The sequence below is a fragment of the Belonocnema kinseyi genome, chromosome 1, assembly GCF_010883055.1.
Source record: "Belonocnema kinseyi isolate 2016_QV_RU_SX_M_011 chromosome 1, B_treatae_v1, whole genome shotgun sequence".
Classification (NCBI taxonomy): domain Eukaryota; kingdom Metazoa; phylum Arthropoda; class Insecta; order Hymenoptera; family Cynipidae; genus Belonocnema; species Belonocnema kinseyi.
The window spans coordinates 3,300,116-3,318,967 of record NC_046657.1 but is presented as its reverse complement, the minus strand read 5'-3'; the positions used below and the strand labels follow the sequence as shown (position 1 = coordinate 3,318,967).

General features: G+C 26.9%; 1 protein-coding gene across 3 annotated transcripts in view; it reads left to right on the top strand.

Moving 5' to 3' along the window:
• Positions 1–18,852, top strand: part of LOC117182273 (protein transport protein Sec24A) — an 82,959-nt gene that overhangs the window by 50,289 nt on the left and 13,818 nt on the right. For all 3 annotated transcript variants that reach the window (XM_033375428.1, XM_033375509.1, XM_033375591.1), the window contains exons 10-13: positions 676–833; positions 9,930–10,155; positions 11,404–11,733; positions 18,123–18,406. In XM_033375428.1, the coding sequence (XP_033231319.1) occupies positions 676–833; positions 9,930–10,155; positions 11,404–11,733; positions 18,123–18,406 (998 nt within the window). The remainder of the gene's footprint in view (positions 1–675; positions 834–9,929; positions 10,156–11,403; positions 11,734–18,122; positions 18,407–18,852) is intronic.

Sequence of the window (18,852 nt, the reverse complement as noted above, 5' to 3'; positions counted from 1 at the left end):
AAAAAAAAAAAAAAACATGACATATTTTTCAAAAAAGACGAATTTTCTACAAAAATGTTCAATTTCTCAACACGAAAATAGGAATCCTAATAAAAATACTGAGAACAGAATTATTTTCCAGTATTAAAAAAGAATTAAAATTAAAATGTTCCATTTTAATAAAATTTTATTATTATTACTTATATTTATTTATATTAGATTAATTTTTTTTTAGAAAAATTTATAAATAATTTTTATCACTAAATGGAATTACTTATTTCAACATTTTGATTTACTAAATCGATTTTTTTGAATTTTTAGGAATAAATTATCAGAATTAAATTTTCTCATTTAGAAATTGCGATTTATAAATTTGGAGAAAAATCCACCGATTTTTTTTTTGTCTCAACAAGTTAAGATTCATAATTTGTACATTAATTAATTTCTCAATTTTTTTTTCAATGAATCAAATTTTGAGATATATTTTAATTTCTCATTTTTCTTCAAGAAAGGAACGAAAATTTGGAAACTTAACTAAAAACTACTCCTAGTTTTATGGCAGAAAAATGGAATAACTTTTTACAAATTTTTCGTGTCGAGCCTTATATATGTGTGATATATTTATTTTTTATTTTATTTTTTTATAAAAATTGTCAGTAGAAAAAATGAAAATCGGGAATATCCCTTGTTTTTCAGACGTTTTTCTACCCTGTCCTGAGAATCTGATAGTGAATTTGAAAGAAAGAGAAGTCCTCGTTCGAGATTTACTCGAGCAATTGCCCACGAAATTTGAAGGAACGCACGACATCCAGAGTGCGTTAGGAGCCGGATTGCAGGCAGCTTATAAACTTATGGTAATCCTTTTTTTTTTCTTTTTACGAACTTTAATTAAATCTAAACTACAGGCCTTTTTATTTATTTATTTATATATTTTTTTAAATTCTAAAACTGCGATATTTGGAGAATTAAAAAAAAAATTCCCTAATTTACATAAAATTTCCCGAAAAGTCCTCTATTTTCCACCAGAACTTTGGATTTTCAACCTAGAAGATTAATTTTCTACAAAAGACTTGAATTTTTCAACAAAGAAAATTAATTTTCTACCAGAAAAGGTGAATTTTCGACAAAATAGTTGAATTTTCAAAAAAGGTCACTTTTCTGCCAAAAAGATGAATTTTTAACAGAATTATGTAACTTTTCTACCAAATTGTGTAATTTCCGAGCTGAAAATACATATTTTCTACAAAACAGTTGAGTTTTGAAAAAAGCAGTTGCATTTTTTAACCAAATAGTTGATTTTTCAACAAAGAATTTAATTTTCTGCCAGAAAACATGAATTGTCAACAGTTTTTAACAAAATAGTTGAATTTCAAATCAAGAATGTCACTTGCACACCAAAAAAATGAATTTTTAACAAAATTATATTAATTTTCAAGTAAATAATTAAATTTGTTTACTAAATTGTTAAATTTTCGAGCCGAAAATACGAATTTTCTACAAAACGCTTGAATTTTTAACGAAATAGTTGATTTTTCAAAAAAGAAAATTAATTTTCTAACAGAAAAGGCGAATTTTCAACAAAATAAATCATTTTTTAATAAAAAAATTGAATTTTCATTTTTTTAAACTCACTTTTTTACCAAAAAGACGAATTGTTAACAATTTATAAAAATTTTTAACTGAACAGTTGGATTTTTTGAACAAGAAGGTGCATTTTCAACCAAGATCACGTTTCTACCACAAAATACTAATTTTTAACACATTATATAAATTTTCAACAGAATAGTCAAAATTGTCTTCGAAAATTTTGGAATTTTCGAGCCGAAAATACTCTATTTTTTTACAAAACAGTTGAACTTTAACTAAAAAACTTCATTTTTTAATGAAATAGTTGATTTTTCAAACAAGAAATATAATTTTCTACCAAAAAAGGCGAATTTTCAACAAAATATATCAATTTTTTAAACAAATAATTGATTTTTCAACCAAATTTTTGAATTTTCGACTAAGAAGATCCATTTTCTATCAAGCGGTGTAATTTTTGAGCTGAAAATACATATTTTTAACAAAATAGTTGAGTTTTGAAACAAACAGTTGCTTTTTTTACCAAATTGTTGATTTTGCAACAAAGAAAATAAATTTATTTACAAGAAAAACGGAATTTTCAACAAATTAGATAATTTTTTAACGAAATAGTTGATTTTTCATCCAAGAAAATTAATTTCGTACCAGAAAACATGAATTATCAACACAATAGATCAGTTTTATACCAAAAAAGATGAATTTTCATCAAAATTACATAAATTTCCAATCGAGAATTTCACTTTACTACCAAAAAAGACCATTCTTATAACGAAAAGTTAATTTTTCGCCAAAACACTTGCATTTTTAAATAAAATACTTCATTTTTCACCAAAGAATTAAATAAAAATAAAATAATTTTCTATGAGAAAATGCGAATTTTCAACAAAATAAATTAATTTTAAACCAAGAAGATCAATTTTCTACCAAAAAGATGAATTTTTAATAAATACATATGTAAATAGTACAATTTTCTCTGAAATTATTGAAATTTCCAACAAGAAAATTAATTTTTTACCAGAACAGCCGAATTTTCAACAAATTAGATAATTTTTTAACGAAATAGTTTTTTTTTCTACCAAAAAAAAATTAATTTTCTACAACAAAAGGCAAATTTTTTACGAAATAGATCTATTTTAACATAATAGTTAAATTTTCAATTAAATAGTTAATTTTTCTACCAAATTGTTGATGTTTGAGCCGGAGTTACGAATTTTCTACAAAAAAAGTTAATTTTTCGTATAAAGACTTGCATTTTTCAATAAACTACTTGATTTTTCAACAAAATAAATGAATTTTCAATGAAGGAGATCAATTTTCTACCAAAAAGACGAATTTTCGACAAGAAAAGGCCAATTTTCGACACGAAATAGATCATTTTTTAGCTAAATAGTGATTTTTCAACAAGGAAAATTAATTTTCTGCCAGAAATGGCGAATTTTCTACAAAATAGTTGACTTTTAAAATAGGTAAATTAATTTTCTACCAGAAAAGGCAAATTAAATTTAAAAAATAGATAAATTTTTCACAAAATATTTTAATTTTCAACCTTACAGATTCATTTTTAACCAAATAGTTGATTTTTTAAGCAAGAAATATAATTTTATATCAGAAAAGATGAATTTTCAAGAAAATAGTTAGATTTGTGATCAAATAGCTTAATTTTCTACCAAAAAGATCATTTTTTCACAAAAAAAGCGATTTTTTTTAGAAATAATTTAATATTTTTATTAAATAGTTAAATTTTCTACATAATTGTTTAGATTTTGAACCGAAAATACATATTTTTAACAAAAAAGATGAACTTTTAACAAAATTATATAAATTTTCAAGTAAATATTCTTTTTTTCACTCCATTGTTGAATTTTCGAGCCGAAAATACGAATTTTCTACAAAACGCTTGAATTTTTAACCAAATAGTTGAATTTTCCATTAAGACGATCAGTTTTCTGCCAAAAAAATGAATTTTTAACAAAATTATATAAATTTTCGAATAAATAATTATTTTTTTCTACCAAACTGTCGAATTATCGAGCTGAAAATACGAATTTTCTAAAAAAAAACCTTGAATTTTCAAGTAAACTGTTACATTTTTAACAGTAGAAATAATTTTTCAACCAAAAAACTGAATTTTTAATTTTTAAAAACTCTGTTTTCTATAAAAAAATGAGAACTGTTAAAAATTTATATAAATTTTGAACCAAATTATTGAATTTTCTAGCCAAAAAATACAAATTTTCTAGAAAACGGTTTCATTTTTAAGCAAATATTTGACTTATCAACCAAGATAATTAACTTTCTTCTCAAAAATGCGAATTTTCAACAAAATAAATCATATTTTGACTAAAAAATTGAATTTTTGTTTTAATGAACTCACTTTTCTAACAAACAAGACGAATTGGTAATAATTTATATAAATTTTGAAGTAAATAATTAATTTTTTTAACTAAATTGTTAAATTTTCGAGCCGAAAATACGAATTTGTTTGCAAAACAGTTGAATTTTATCCAAACAGTTTCATTTTGTTAGCAAATAGTTAATTTTTTAATCAAGAAATATAATTTTCCGTCAGAAAAGGCGAATTTTAACAAAATATATCAATTTTTTAAACAAATATTTGATTTTTCAACAAAATTGTGAAAAAAATCAACTATTTGTTAAAAAAATTCATATATTTTTTTAAAAATTCGCCTTTTCTGTCAGAGTTTTGAAATAGTAGCATTTTTCAACCAAATGGTTGATTTTGCAACAAAGGAAATACATTTTTTACAAGAAAAGCCGAATTTTCAACAAATTAGATCATTTTTTAACGAAATAGTTGGTTTTTCTATCAAGAAAATTAATTTCCTACCAGAAAACATGAATTATCATCACAATATATCAGTTTTCAACAAAATAGTTGAATATTCACTCAAGAATTTATACCAAAAAAGATGAATTTTTAATAAAATTATATAAATTTTCAAGTAAATATATTTTTTTACTCAATTGTTGAATTTTCGAGTCGAAAATACGATTTTTTACAAAACGGTTGAATTTTAACCAAAGAGTTGCAGTTTTTAATAAAATAGTTGACTTTTAAAATAGGCAAATTAATTTTCTATCAGAAGAAACAAATTAAATTTAAAAAATAGATCAATTTTTAACAAAATATTTTTATTTTCAACCTAATAGGTTCATTTTTAACCAAATAGTTGATTTTTAAAGCAAGAAATATAATTTTATATCAGAAAAGATGAATTTTCAAAAAAATAGTTAAAGACATATTTTTAACAAAATAGTGGAATTTTAAACAACAAAAAAATACAAAATAATTTTCCGCCAGAAGAGATAAATTATTAACAAAATTGATACATTTTTAACTAAATAGTTGAATTTAACTTTTTTTTACCAAAAAAGACGAATTGTTAAGAAATTATAGAAATTTTCAACTAAATAATTACATTTTTTATCGAAATATTGAATTTTCGAGCCGAAAACACGAACTTTCTACAAAACACTTGGATTTTTAACCAAATAGTTGATTTTTCAGCAAAGATAATTTTCTACCAAAAAGGCGAATTTTCAACAAATTATATCAATTTTTTAAACAAATATTTGATTTTTCAACTAAAAAGATCAGTTTTCTACCAAATTGTGTATTTTTCAAGATGAAAATAAATATTTTTAAAAACACAGTTGAATTTTTATCTAAATACTTGACTTTTAAACAGAGAAAATTAATTAAAAAATAAATTTTCAAGTAAATAATTTTTTTTCACTCAATTGTTGAATTTTCGAGTCGAAAATACGATTTTTTACAAAACGGTTGAATTTTAACCAAAGAGTTGCAGTTTTTAATAAAATAGTTGACTTTTAAAATAGGCAAATTAATGTTCTATCAGAAGAAACAAATTAAATTTAAAAAATAGATCAATTTTTAACAAAATATTTTTATTTTTAACCTAATAGGTTCATTTTTAACCAAATAGTTGATTTTTAAAGCAAAAAATATAATTTTATATCAGAAAAGATGAATTTTCAAAAAAATAGTTAAAGACATATTTTTAACAAAATAGTGGAATTTTAAACAACAAAAAAATAAAAAATAATTTTCCGCCAGAAGAGATAAATTATTAACAAAATTGATACATTTTTAACTAAATAGTTGAATTTAACTTTTTTTTTTACCAAAAAAGACGAATTGTTAAGAAATTATAGAAATTTTCAACTAAATAATTACATTTTTTATCGAAATATTGAATTTTCGAGCTGAAAACACGAACTTTCTACAAAACACTTGGATTTTTAACCAAATAGTTGATTTTTCAGCAAAGATAATTAATTTTCTACCAAAAAGGCAAATTTTCAACAAATTATATCAATTTTTTAAACAAATATTTGATTTTTCAACTAAAAAGATCAGTTTTCTACCAAATTATGTATTTTTCAAGCTGAAAATAAATATTTTTAAAAACACAGTTGAATTTTTATCTAAATACTTGACTTTTAAACAAAGAAAATTAATCAAAAGATAAATTTTCAAGTAAATATTTTTTTTCCACTCAATTGTTGAATTTTCGAGCCGAAAATACGAATTTTCTACAAAAATGTTGAATTTCTAACCAAATATTTGATTTTTCAACAAAGAAAATTAATTTTCTACCAGAAATAGCGAATTTTTGACGAAATAGATCTGCTTTTAACAAATTAGTTGGATTTTCAATCAAGAAGATTACTTTTGTGCCAAAAAAGACCATTTTTATAACAAAATTATGTAAATTATGTAAATTAGTAAATTAGTTTAAATTAGTTTTCTTGGTTTCAAATTCAACTATTTAGTTCAAACTTGTCGGAAAGAAAAGAATTAATAAACTAAAAATAAATAAATTAAAGTTTGGAGCAAAATTACATCCATTTTTCAAAGTGCGTTGTTGAAAATTTACGTAATTTGTTGAAAATTCGTTTTTTTTTTTTTTTTTTTTTAGTATAAAATTAATCTTCTTGTTTGAAAATTCAACTATTTTTTTCTGAGAGAAAATTAATTTTCTTGGTTGAAAAATCAACCATTTGGTTAAAAAATGAAACTATTTGATGAGAATTGAACTGTTTAATTAAAAATGTTGATAATTTGTTTAAAATTCATTTTTCTTACATAAATTTTGTTGAAAAATGCAATTGTTTAGTTGAAAATTCAACTGTTTTGTAAACAATTTGTATTTTCGGCTTGAAAATTAAACAATTATGAAAATTTTTTAACTATTTAATAAACAATTTATATAGTTTGTTAAAAATTCGTTTTTTTTTTATAGAAAAGTGATCTTAGTTGAAAATTTAACATTTTGGTTAAAAATTGTTCCATTTTGATGAAAATTTGTCTTTTCTGGCATATAATTTATTTTCTTTGTTGAAAAATGAAAAATCTAATTAAAAGATGCCTACTGCTCGGTTGAAAATTCAAGTGTTTTGTAGAAAATCGTATTTTTGGGGCGAAAATTCAACAGTTTCTTAAAAAATTGTACTAAATTTATTTAAAAATTGATTAATTTGTTGAAAATTCGTTTTTTTTTTGGAGAAAATTGATTTAAAATTCAACAATTTTGTTGAAAAAACCACTATTCGGTTAAAAAATTATCTGTTTTGTTGAAAATTCGCCTTTTCTGGTAGAAGACTTAATTGTTTAGATAAAAATTTATATAATTTTCGTGAAAAATTCGTCTTTTTAGGTAGAAAAGTGTGGTTCTTATTTGAAAATTCAACTATTTGGTTATAAAATTATCTAATTTGTTGAAAATTCGTAACTGCGTCTCGAACATCAACAATTTGGTAGAAAAATTAATTATTTAATTGAAAATTTACATAATTTTGTTAGAAAAATGTTTTTTTGTTGTTAGTAAAGTGGCATTCTTGATTGAAAATTTAACAATTTTGTTAAAATAAATCTATTTCGTAAAAAATTTGCCTTTTCTTGTAGAAAATTATTTTCTTTTTTGGTAGAAAAATCAACTATTTTGTTAAAAAATTATCTAATTTGTTGAAAATTCGGCTTTTCTGGTAAAAAATTAATTTTATTGTTGGAAATTTCAATAATTTCATCGAAAATTGTACTATTTACATATATATTTATTAAAAATTCATCTTTTTGGTAGAAAATTGATCTTCATGGTTAAAAATTCATTTATTTTGCTGAAAATTCGCATTTTCTAATAGAAAATTATTTTTATTTCTTTGGTGAAAAATGAAGTATTTCATTTAAAAATGCAAGTTTTAAGGCGAAAAATTAACTTTTTGTGTAGAAAATTCATATTTGCGGCTTGAACTTCATCAATTTGGTAAAAAATTTACATAATTTTGTTATAAAAATGGTCTTTTTTGGTAGTAAAATGACATTTTTGATTGGAAATTGATATAATTTTGTTAAAAATTCATCTTTTTTGGTATAAAACTCACCTGCTTGATTGAATATTCAACTATTTTGTTAAATTCTAATCTATTGTGTTGATAATTCATGTTTTCCTGCAGGAAATTAATTTTCTTGGTTGGAAAATCAACTATTTCTTTAAAAAATGATCTTATTTCTTGAAAAATCCGTTTTTCTTGTAAAAAATTTATTTTCTTTGTTGCAAAATCAACTGTTTGGTAAAAAATGCAACTTTTTTTTTTCAATCCTCCACTGTTTTGTTAAAAATATGTATTTTCAGCTCGAAAGTTACACAGTTTGGCAGAAAACTGATCTTCTTTTTTGAAAATTCAACAATTTTGTTGAAAAATCTATTGTTTGTTTAAAAAATTGATATATTTTGTTGAAAATTTGCCTTTTCTGGTAGAAAATTATATGTCTTGTTTGAAAAATCAACTATTTCGTTAAAAAATGAAATTTTTTGGTTAAAGTTCAACTGTTTTGTAAAAAAAAATAGTATTTTCGGCTCGAAAATTTCACAATTTTTGAAGACAATTTTGACTATTCTGTTAAAAATTGATGTAATTTGTAGCTGAAATGTGATCTTGGTTGAAAATGCACCTTTTTATTAAAAAAATGCAACTGTTTAGTTAAAAATTTATATAAATTGTTAACAATTCGTCTTTTTTGGTAGAAAAGTGAGTTTAAAAAAATGAAGATTCAATTTTTTGGTTAAAAAATTATTTATTTCGTTGAAAATTCGCCTTTTCTGTTAGAAAATTTTTTTGTTTGAAAAATAACTATTTGGTAAAAAATGAAACCGTTTTCTAGAAAATTCGTAATTAAACCGTGTTGTAGAAAATATGTATTTTCGGCTCGAAAATTCAGCAATTGCATACAAAGTGTAACTGTTTATATAAAAATTTATATAAATTGTTAACAATTCGTATTTTTTCGTAGAAAAGTGAGTTTTTAAAAATAAACATTCATTTTTTGGTTGAAAAATTATTTATATTGTTAAAAATGTAACCGTTTACTCAAAAATTTAAGGCTTTTCTAAAAAATTAGTATTTTCGACTTGATAATTCAACAGTTTCAAAGAAAATTGAACTATTTAGTAGAAAATTTATATAATTTTGTTTAAAATTCTTTTTTCATTATCGAAAAGTGACTTTCTCACCTGAAAATTTAACTATTTGCTTAAAAACTGATTTAATTTGTTAAAAATTCGCCTTTTCTGGTAGAAAATTAATTTTCTTTGTTAAAAAATCATTTATATGATTGAAAAATGTAACAGTTTAGTTAAAAATTCATTTTTTTTTTGTAGAAAATTCGTATTTTGGGCTTGAGAATTCTACAAATTGGTAAAAATTTGAACTATTCAGTTGAAAATTAATGTAAGTTGTTAAAAATTCGCCTTTACGGGTAGAAGATTAATCTTCTTGGTTAAAAATTCATGTATTTTTTTTGGAAATTCATCTTTTGCGGTAGAAAATAAATCTTCTTGGTTGAAAACCTATCTTTTTCGTTAAAAAATCATCTCATTTGTTGGAAAGCTCATCTTTTTAAAATGCTTAAAAATGTTGGAAATGCTACTGTTTGGATGAGCAGCCCCAGCCACACGTAGCTGTGGCTCAGTTAGAATACGTTAATTGACATTATACTAAACTTGGCGCCATCTATTGGCTATTTATCCAACCTAGATAACGTGAACTGTTGAAGTTGCGGTCAACGAACTAACTCACACCGCCATCTATTAGAAACTTATGGAAGTTACAAATAAAGACATTTAATTTGCAATTAAAAAAATATTGAGGTAATTAAATGAGATAAAAAGTATCCTATCCTTTATGTTCGAGCAAATTACACACAGTGTGCAAAATTTCATCAAGATCGGCCAAGTAGTTTCGGAGTTTAGCGGTGACAAACATCGTGACACGGGATTTTTATACAGATTTATTGTAAACGGCAATTAATGATTTATTGCTAGGCCCCAACCGGAGGTCGCATAGCCGTTTTCCAAACTTGCCTTCCCAATCTGGGACCAGGTGCTTTACAGTCGAGGGAAGACCCGAACACGCGAACGAGCAAAGACGTTCCTCACCTAAATCCCGTCACAGACTTTTACAAACGGATCGCCCTCGATTGCAGCAGTCAGCAAATAGCCGTTGATTTGTTCCTCCTAAATTGCCAGTATAGCGATTTAGCCACTCTCTGTAAGTTTATTATTATTTTTATTATTATTATTTTAATTTGAATTTAAAAAAAATTTTATTTATTAAGTCTAGGTTAGAAAAAATTAATAATAATTGTATCGCAGTGTAGATGAAACAAATTTAACCCTTAGTAACCACACCTCAATTCAGTATACGTAGTAACCACACTAGTGTGATTTGGGATTTGTAATCTTTGAAATTCAATATCTCGGAAGTAACTAATCCAAATTTAATGTATAATGGGTACTTTTGGGGAAGAAATTACGAAGGAATTCAATGAAAATAGATTTGACTACAAAAAGAACAAATTAAGCAATAAAAATACATCAAATTCAAAACAAAATGTTTACAAAATAGTGTTTTCTTCAAAAAATTACCATTTTGTTTTTATTTAACCGAAATTAATCATTTTGTTTGGGAATTAAAGTTGAAATGATACACTTCAATAAAAAAATATGGCTGTATCATAACAGGAAATCAAATATGTTTTTAGGAGAGGTTGAAAATGGGGTATATTTTAAGATGCTCTTCCTCTTCACCAGCGTTTTCTTCCAAATTTAATGCCTGAACTGCCTTATAATTACGTAAATTATAACGTAAATTCTGTCCTTCGGACATTCTGTAATGATAATGTACATTTTTCTTCAATTATTTTATGGTTTATACACAAAAAATAGTACTTGAAAATTTCTTCAAAAATATGAGAAAATCATCAAGTATTTCTCAAATTTATATTAAAAACAGAAAAATATGTTGAAATACTTACATTCAATACAATTCCACTTATTACAATGGAGACAATACAAATACTTAAAGTTCAAAGGCACCGACTTCACAAACACCGCTACCACACTAGTGCAAATTTGCACTCCCTCAAAGTTTCGACGTTGCTGTCTGAGCGGTAACAAAGCGAATGATATTGGCCTTAACGCAGAAAATAGCGTAGGTGACCAGCATATTTGCCGTAGTGGGGAGAGACCCTTGGTCTACGCCGGTAGAAAGTTACAGAAGGTTTCAGAAAGTTACATAAAGTTCATGAGGTGCGAATTCGCACTAGTATGGCTATTAAAGGTTAAAACGATTATCATTTTTGTTTGCAATTCCACGGACTTTTTAAGACTAAAAATATTTGACCGGGAAAATAGAAAAAGTAGACTGGGAAAAACCGGGAACTGATGGGGAATGCAATTTTACATTGAGAAGCAACAAAGTAAAGAGAATTTCTCTCTCACTTTGTTTTTTTTTCAGCCGGCATGTGTAAATTTTCCGGAGGTTGTATATACCATCTTCCGCTTTTCCGAAGTTCAAAGCCGCAATTTGGCGAAACGCTCGACCGAATGTTGCGACGCTATTTAACGAGGAAAATAGGATTCGAGGCTGTGATGAGAATTCGTTGCACCCGAGGATTAGGCATTCACACGTTCCATGGGAATTTCTTCGTGAGGTCGACTGATTTACTCACTCTGCCGAATGTCAATCCAGATGCGGGATTCGGAATGCAAGTTTCGATCGATGAAAATCTGTCGGACGTTCAGAACATCTGTTTCCAAGCTGCCTTGCTCTACACTTCTAGCAAAGGTGAGCATTCATTCAACTTTAATTTATTTTATATTTAAAATCAAAAATTAATTTAACACGATGGGAAAAAGCTCTGGTAATCCGCTTAGAAAACCGGAGTAATCTAGAGTATTTCGCTGTGTTCCAGTATAATCCACATAATAGGAGTAACCCACATGAAGTCCCTAGTAATTCACTTGTAATCTAGAGTAATCTCTTGAAATCCACTTTTCATGTACAGCAATCAATTTTTTAATCCAGATTATCATATTTTTATTCACAATTATTTATTTGAAATTCATTTCATTAGAGTAATCCACTTGTAACGCATATTTTTCCACTTGTAATACACAGCCATCCACTTGTAATCGAGAGCAATTAACTTGGAATTCATATAATCAGAATTGTCCACTTGTAAATTGAAGAATGATCCACTTTTAATCCAGAATTGACCATTTGTAATCCAACGTAATCCACTTTGAGTCTATTTAATCCGAGTTATCCACTTGTAATCTAACATAATCTACTTGTAAATTGAAGAGTAATCCACTTGTAATTCATTTAATTGGAATTATCTACTTGTAATCCACGGAAATTCACTTATAATCCAGAATAATCCACTCGTAATTAAGCATAATCGGAATTATCCACTTGTAATCCTGCGTAATTCACTTTTAATGCATAGTAGTCCCGAGTAATCCACTTATAATCCAGAATAATCTACTTGTAACTTGAAGAGTAATCCAATTGTAATCCATTTAATCGGAATTATCCACTTGCAATCCACTAGTAATTCAGATTAATCCACTTGTAATTCAAATTAATCCACATGTAAGTTGATGGGCAATCCACTTTTAATCCAGAATAATACACTTGTAATCCATTTAAGAGCATTATTAACTTTTAATCCAGCGTAATCCACTTATAATCCGACTTAATCTACTTGTAATCCAGATTAAATCACTTGTAATCCCGCGTAATCCACTTTTAATCCACATTTGTCCAGAATTATCTACTTTGTATCCCGCGTATTTCACTTTCTATCGATAGTAATCCAGATTAATCCACTTATAATCTAGAATCATTAAATCGGAATCATCCACTTGTAATCCAAGGGTAATTTAGATTAATCCACATGTAAAGTGATTAGCAATCCACTTGTGATCCGGAATAATCCACTGTAATACTGAATAATTCATTTGTAATCCATTTAATCGGTTTATACGCTTGTAATCCCTCTTAATCCACATTAATTCGAAGTAATCCATTTATAATCCAGCTTAATCTACTTGTAATCAAGATTAATCCATTTTTAATCCACAGCTATCCACCATTATCCCCTTGTAATCCATATAATCCACTTGTGAATTGAAGAGTAATTCAATTTTATTTAATTTAATCGGAATTGTCCACTTTTAAGCAACGGTAATTCACTTGTAATCTAGTTAAATCCACTTATAATCTAGGTTAATTCACTTGTAATCAAGCGTAATCGGAATTATCCACGTGTAATTCCTCGTAATCCACTTTCAATCCATCTTAATGCAGAGTAATCCACTTGTAATCCATTTTATCGGAATTATCCACTTGCAATCCAGAATAATCCATTTGTAATCCATTTAATTGGATTATCCACTTGAAACCCCACGTAATCCACTTTTAATCCACAATAATACACTTATAATCCAGCTTACTCTACTCGTAATCCAGATTATTTCACATTTAATCCACAGTTATCCACAATCGTCCACTTATAACCCAGAATTATCCACTTGTAATCCAGGGTAATTTAGATCAATCCACTTTTAAGTTGATAAGCAATCCACTTGTAATCCAGAATAAACCACTTGCGATCCATTTAATCGAATTGGCCACTTGAAATCCGCATAATCCACTTTTAATCCACTTATAATCCATTTAATCTACTCGTAAGCCAGATTATTTCATTTGTAATCCACAGTTATCCACAATTGTCCACTTATAACCTAGATTGATTCGCTTGTAATCCACCATAATTCACTTATTATCCAGGTTAATCCACTTATAATCAAGCATAATCGGAATTATCCACTTGTAATCCCGCGTAATCCACTTGTAATCCAGAGTAATCCAGTTTAATCCACTTGTAATCCAGCATAATCTACTTGTAAATTTAAGAGCAACCCGATTGTAATTCATTGAATCGAAATTATCTACTTGTAATCTAGAGAAATCCACTTGTGATTTATTTAATCGGAATCATCCACTTGTAATCCTGAATAATCGACTTGGTATCGACTTGTAATCCATTTAATTGGAATTATCAACTTGTAATTCAGAATAATACATTTGCAATCCAGATAATCCACTCTTCATCCCGGTAATCCACTTGTAAATTAAAGGGTGATCCACTTGCAATCCACAGTGATTCACTTGAAATCCCTTTAATTTGAGAATTCACTTGTAATCCAGGATAATCCAATTGCAAATTGAAAAGTAATCCACCTATAAATTGAACAGTAATCCACTTGTAATCCAGTTAATCCACTTGTAATTAATCTACTTCGAAGTAATTTAGGTAATACAATTAATTAAGGTGTAATCCCGAGTAATTCAGGTAATCTGGAGTAATTTAAAAGTACAGTAATTCAATTAGTTTTCAATTATTTTCTAGTGAAAAAATTCTTTTTTTTCATGTTTTTGATGGAAAATTCAAATTTATTCCATTTTTAGTTGAAAAATTATATTTTTTATTTGATAGTTCAATTACTTTCTTGTAATTGAACTACTTCGTTAAACAATAATTTTCCTGGTTGAAGACTCTTCAATTTAGTTGAACATGTTTTAATTGAAAAATTGTTTAAATGGTATTTTTTGTTTGTTAAAAGGTAATTATTTTAACTGAAAATTGAACTATTTCATTTTTGGCGAAAATTTTTCTTTCTTCCTGGGAAATTCATGTATTTTATTAAAAATTCAACAATTTTATCAAAAGTTCATATATTTTGTTAAAAATTTAACAATTTTATTAAAAATTAATCCTTTTTGTGGGAAAATTCGCATTATCCACCGTTTTTAGTATTTGTTTCCCCTCGATTTAACATAACAAACATAACCTCAAACTCCGTGGGCAATTAAAAAATTGGATAAAGGAGAACTGCTTTTAATTTAATTATAAGTATATTAAAAAATTGTCTTGAGCATTCCCAAAAAAAAATTACATCCATTTTTTTGGTTTTTCATATGCATCAGATCAAAGACGTAATTTTAAATAGATTTTAATCAATGAAAGATTATTTTGTTCCTTTCAAGAGATTCTCTACATAGGCATATTTTGGGTTTTCAAACAATCTTTGTTGCTTATTTGTAAATGAGATTACTCATCAATTTTGAGGTCTGAAAAGACGTGAAGAATTTCTGTTATTCTTTGATAATAATGCAGATTTCTTGAAAAACTTTGCATGCGACAACCTGACAAAATAATGCGTGTATTTCTGAAAAAGAATTTTTCTTTCGAGCTCTCTAGTAGCTTGAGGGAGAGTATTTCTGAATAAGGATTCATATTCAGATCTCTTTAGTAGCTTTAGGAAAACTATTTTTGAAAAGGGATTACTCTTTAGATCTCTTGAATAGCTAATGGAAAGTATTTTTGAAAACGGAAAGGTATTTCTGAAAAATGATTATTTTTTGTATTTTTGAAAAGGGGAAAGTATTTTTAAAAAAGATTCTTCTTTCGGTCTCGACAGTAACTTAAGGGAAAGTATATATGAAAAAGGATTCTGCTTTTAATCTCTTTAGTAGATTAAGGAAGCAATTTTTGAAAAGGGAAAAGTATTTTTGAAAAAGGTTTTTTTATCTCTCTAGTAGCTTAAGGGAAAGTATTTCTGAAAAAGGATTCTGCTTTCGATCTCTTTAGTAGATTAAGGAAAACTATTTCTGAAAAAGATTCTTCATAAGATCTCTTTAGTAGCTTACGGAAAAGTATTTTTGAAAAAGGAAATGTATTTCTGAAAAGTGATACTTCTTTCGATTTTTCTAGTAGCTTACAGGAAATTATTTTTGAAAAAGGGAAATTATTTCTGAAAAAGGTTTATTCTTTTCGATTTCTCTAGTAGCTTAAGGGAACGGATTTTTAATAAAGGATTCTTCTTTCGATCTCTCTGATAGCTTAATAGAAAGTATTTTTGAAAAAGGAAAGTATTTTTTTTCAAATGATTCTTTTTAATATCTCTTTAGCATCTGAAGGGATACTATATCTGAAAAAGGAATCTTCTTAAGATCTCTTTAGTAGCTTATGGGAAACTGTTTTTGAAAAAGGAAAAGTATTTCTGAAAAGCGATACTTCTTTCGATCTCTCTAGTAGCTTAAGGGAAAAGATTTTTCATGAAGGATTCTTCTTGAGATCTCTCTAGTAGCTTCAGGGAAAGTATTTTGGAAAAGGGGAAACTATTTTTGAAAAAGGATTTTTCTTCAGTTCTCTCCAGTAGCTTATGGCAAATTATTTTTGAAAAGGGAAAATTATTTCTGAAAAAGGATTCCTTTTTCTTTCATCCCAAGTAGCTCACGGGAAGGTATTTTTGAAAAAGGGGGATTATTTTTGAAAAATGATTCTTTTTTCGATTTCTCCAGTAGCTTAAGGGAAAGGATTTTTTATAAGGGATTCTTCTTTAGATTTTTCTAGTAGCTTGCGTGAAAGTATTTTTGAAAATGAGAAATTATTTCTGAATCAGAATTCTTCTTCAGATCTCTCTAGTAGCTAACCGGAAAATATTTTTGAAAAAGGGAAACTATTTTTGAAAAAGGTTTTTTTAAAGATCTCTCTAGTAGCTTAAGAGCATGTGATATTTTGTTGTTTGGCTAATCAAGTCTAGGTCCCCCGGCTTTTTTTCCATAAAATAATAATTTTTTTAAACTGAATTTGGAGATGCTATAAAATATAACGCACATCCCTGAACTCTTTTTTGAGGGATAATAAAAAAATTTTATTATGCTAAATAAAAAAGGTTATGCATGCGCACTATTTTGAGGGTAGGACAGGTTTTCAGCTCTCTGTCCTTCCGATAATGTAGATCTCTGCCGTACCAATGCTGCCGGTACATGCCCTTAAGGGAAAGTATTTATGAAAAGGGATTCTTCTTTATCTTTCTAGTAGCTTAAGGGAAACTATTTCTGAAAAAGCATTCTTTTTTTGATTTCCCTAGTAGCTTAAGGGAAAGGATTTTTTATGAGGTATTCTTCTTCAGAGCTCTCTAGTAGCTTAAGGGAAAGTATTTTTTATAAGGGATTCTTTTTCAGATCTCTTTAGTAGCTTGCGGGAAAGTATTTTTGAAACAAAAATTATTTCTGAAAAAGGATTCTTCTTCAGATCTCTTGAATAGCATATGGGTAAGTATGTATGAAAAAGAATTCTTTTTCATCTTTCTAGTAGCTTGAGGGAAACTATTTCTAAAAAAGGATTCTTTTTTAGATTTCTCTAGTAGCTGAAGGGCAAGGATTTTTGATAAAGGATTCTTCTTCAGATCTCTTTAGTAGCTTAAGGAAAAGTATGCCTGAAAAAGGATTTTTTAAGATCTCTTTGTCAGCTTAAGGGAAACAGTCTCTGAAAAAGGATTCTTTTTCGGTTTCTCTAGTAGCTTAAGGGAAAGAATTTTTGGATAAGAGATTCTTTTTTAGATCTCTTTAATCGCTTAAGGGAAAGTATGTATCAAAAAGGATTTGTTTAAGATCTCTTCAGTAGCTTAGGGGAACATATTCATGAAAAAGGAGTCTTTTTTATCTTTCTAGTAGCTTAAGGGAAACTATTTTTGAAAAAGGATTCTTCTCAGATCACTCTAGTAGCTTAAGGAAAAGTGTGTCCGAAAAAGGATTTTTCAAGATCTCTTTGGTAGCTTAAGGGAAAGTATTTATGAAAAAGGATTTTTTTATTTTTTTAATAGCTTAAGGGAAACTATCTCTGAATAGGGATTTTTTTCGATTTCTCTAGTAGCTTAAGGGAAAGGATTTCTGATAAGGGACTTTTTTTCAAATCTCTCTAGTAGCTTGCGGGAAAGTATTTTTGAACAAGAGAAATTCTTTCTGAAAAAGGATTCTTTTTTCGATTTCTCTAATAGCTTAAGGGCAAGGGTTTTCAATAAAGGATTCTTCTTCAGATCTCTCTAGTAGCTTAAGGTAAAGGATTTTTTATAAAGAATTCTTCTTCAGATATCTATAGTAGCTTACGGGAAATTATTATTTCTGAAAAATGATTCTGCTTAAGATATCTCTAGTAGCTTAAAGGAAAAGTACCCGACTGTCAATCGGAAGTTCTGTGATTTCGATTTCCATCGGAGCGAAGGAGAAGATTTCTTTTCAGAAAAAACATGTAATTTTAAAAAGATCTAGAATAGATCTTAGGCCGATATTACAAATCGATGTACTTTTTGTCTTTCAAGGAGAGAGAAGAATACGAGTTCACACGCTTTGTCTGCCAGTGACGAATAGTCTGACGGATATTTTATACTCGGCAGATTCACAATGTATTATAGGACTTCTTTCGAAAATGGCGGTAGACAGATCGTTGCAGTCTTCTTTGTCGGATGCGAGAGACGCTCTTATAAATGCTGCGATCGATATGCTGTCGGCATATAAATTGGCGCAGTCGTCATCGGTTACAGGTCTTATCGCTCCTGACAATCTCAAACTGTTACCTCTTTATATTATTGCCTTACTGAAATGCGTAAGTCGAATTTTTATTTTATGATATTACTAGTAGAACGAGCATGATTATTATTTTTTTTTATCATCGATTTTTGACAAAAAATGTTAACATAACCTCAAATTGTGTCAAAATTGTAAATCTTTTTTTTTATTTTAAAGGATATTTACAATTTATTAATAACTTTTTTTTATGAACAATATAAGGTTATGTTAGTATTTTTCTTCCGAAATTTGTATTTTTAATGAAAAAATTATATATCAAATAAAATTCATCATTTTGTTTACAGTTTTAGGTTACGTTGGAGTTTTGCATTGAAAATTTGTTATTTTCTAACAAATGTCATTAGAATTTTGGATCATTTGAGTGTTTTTTGTCCGAAATTTGTATTTTAATTGAAAAATTTATATTTCAAAGAAGATATATAATTTTTTTAAACAATTTTAGAACAATATTTAGAATCTTTA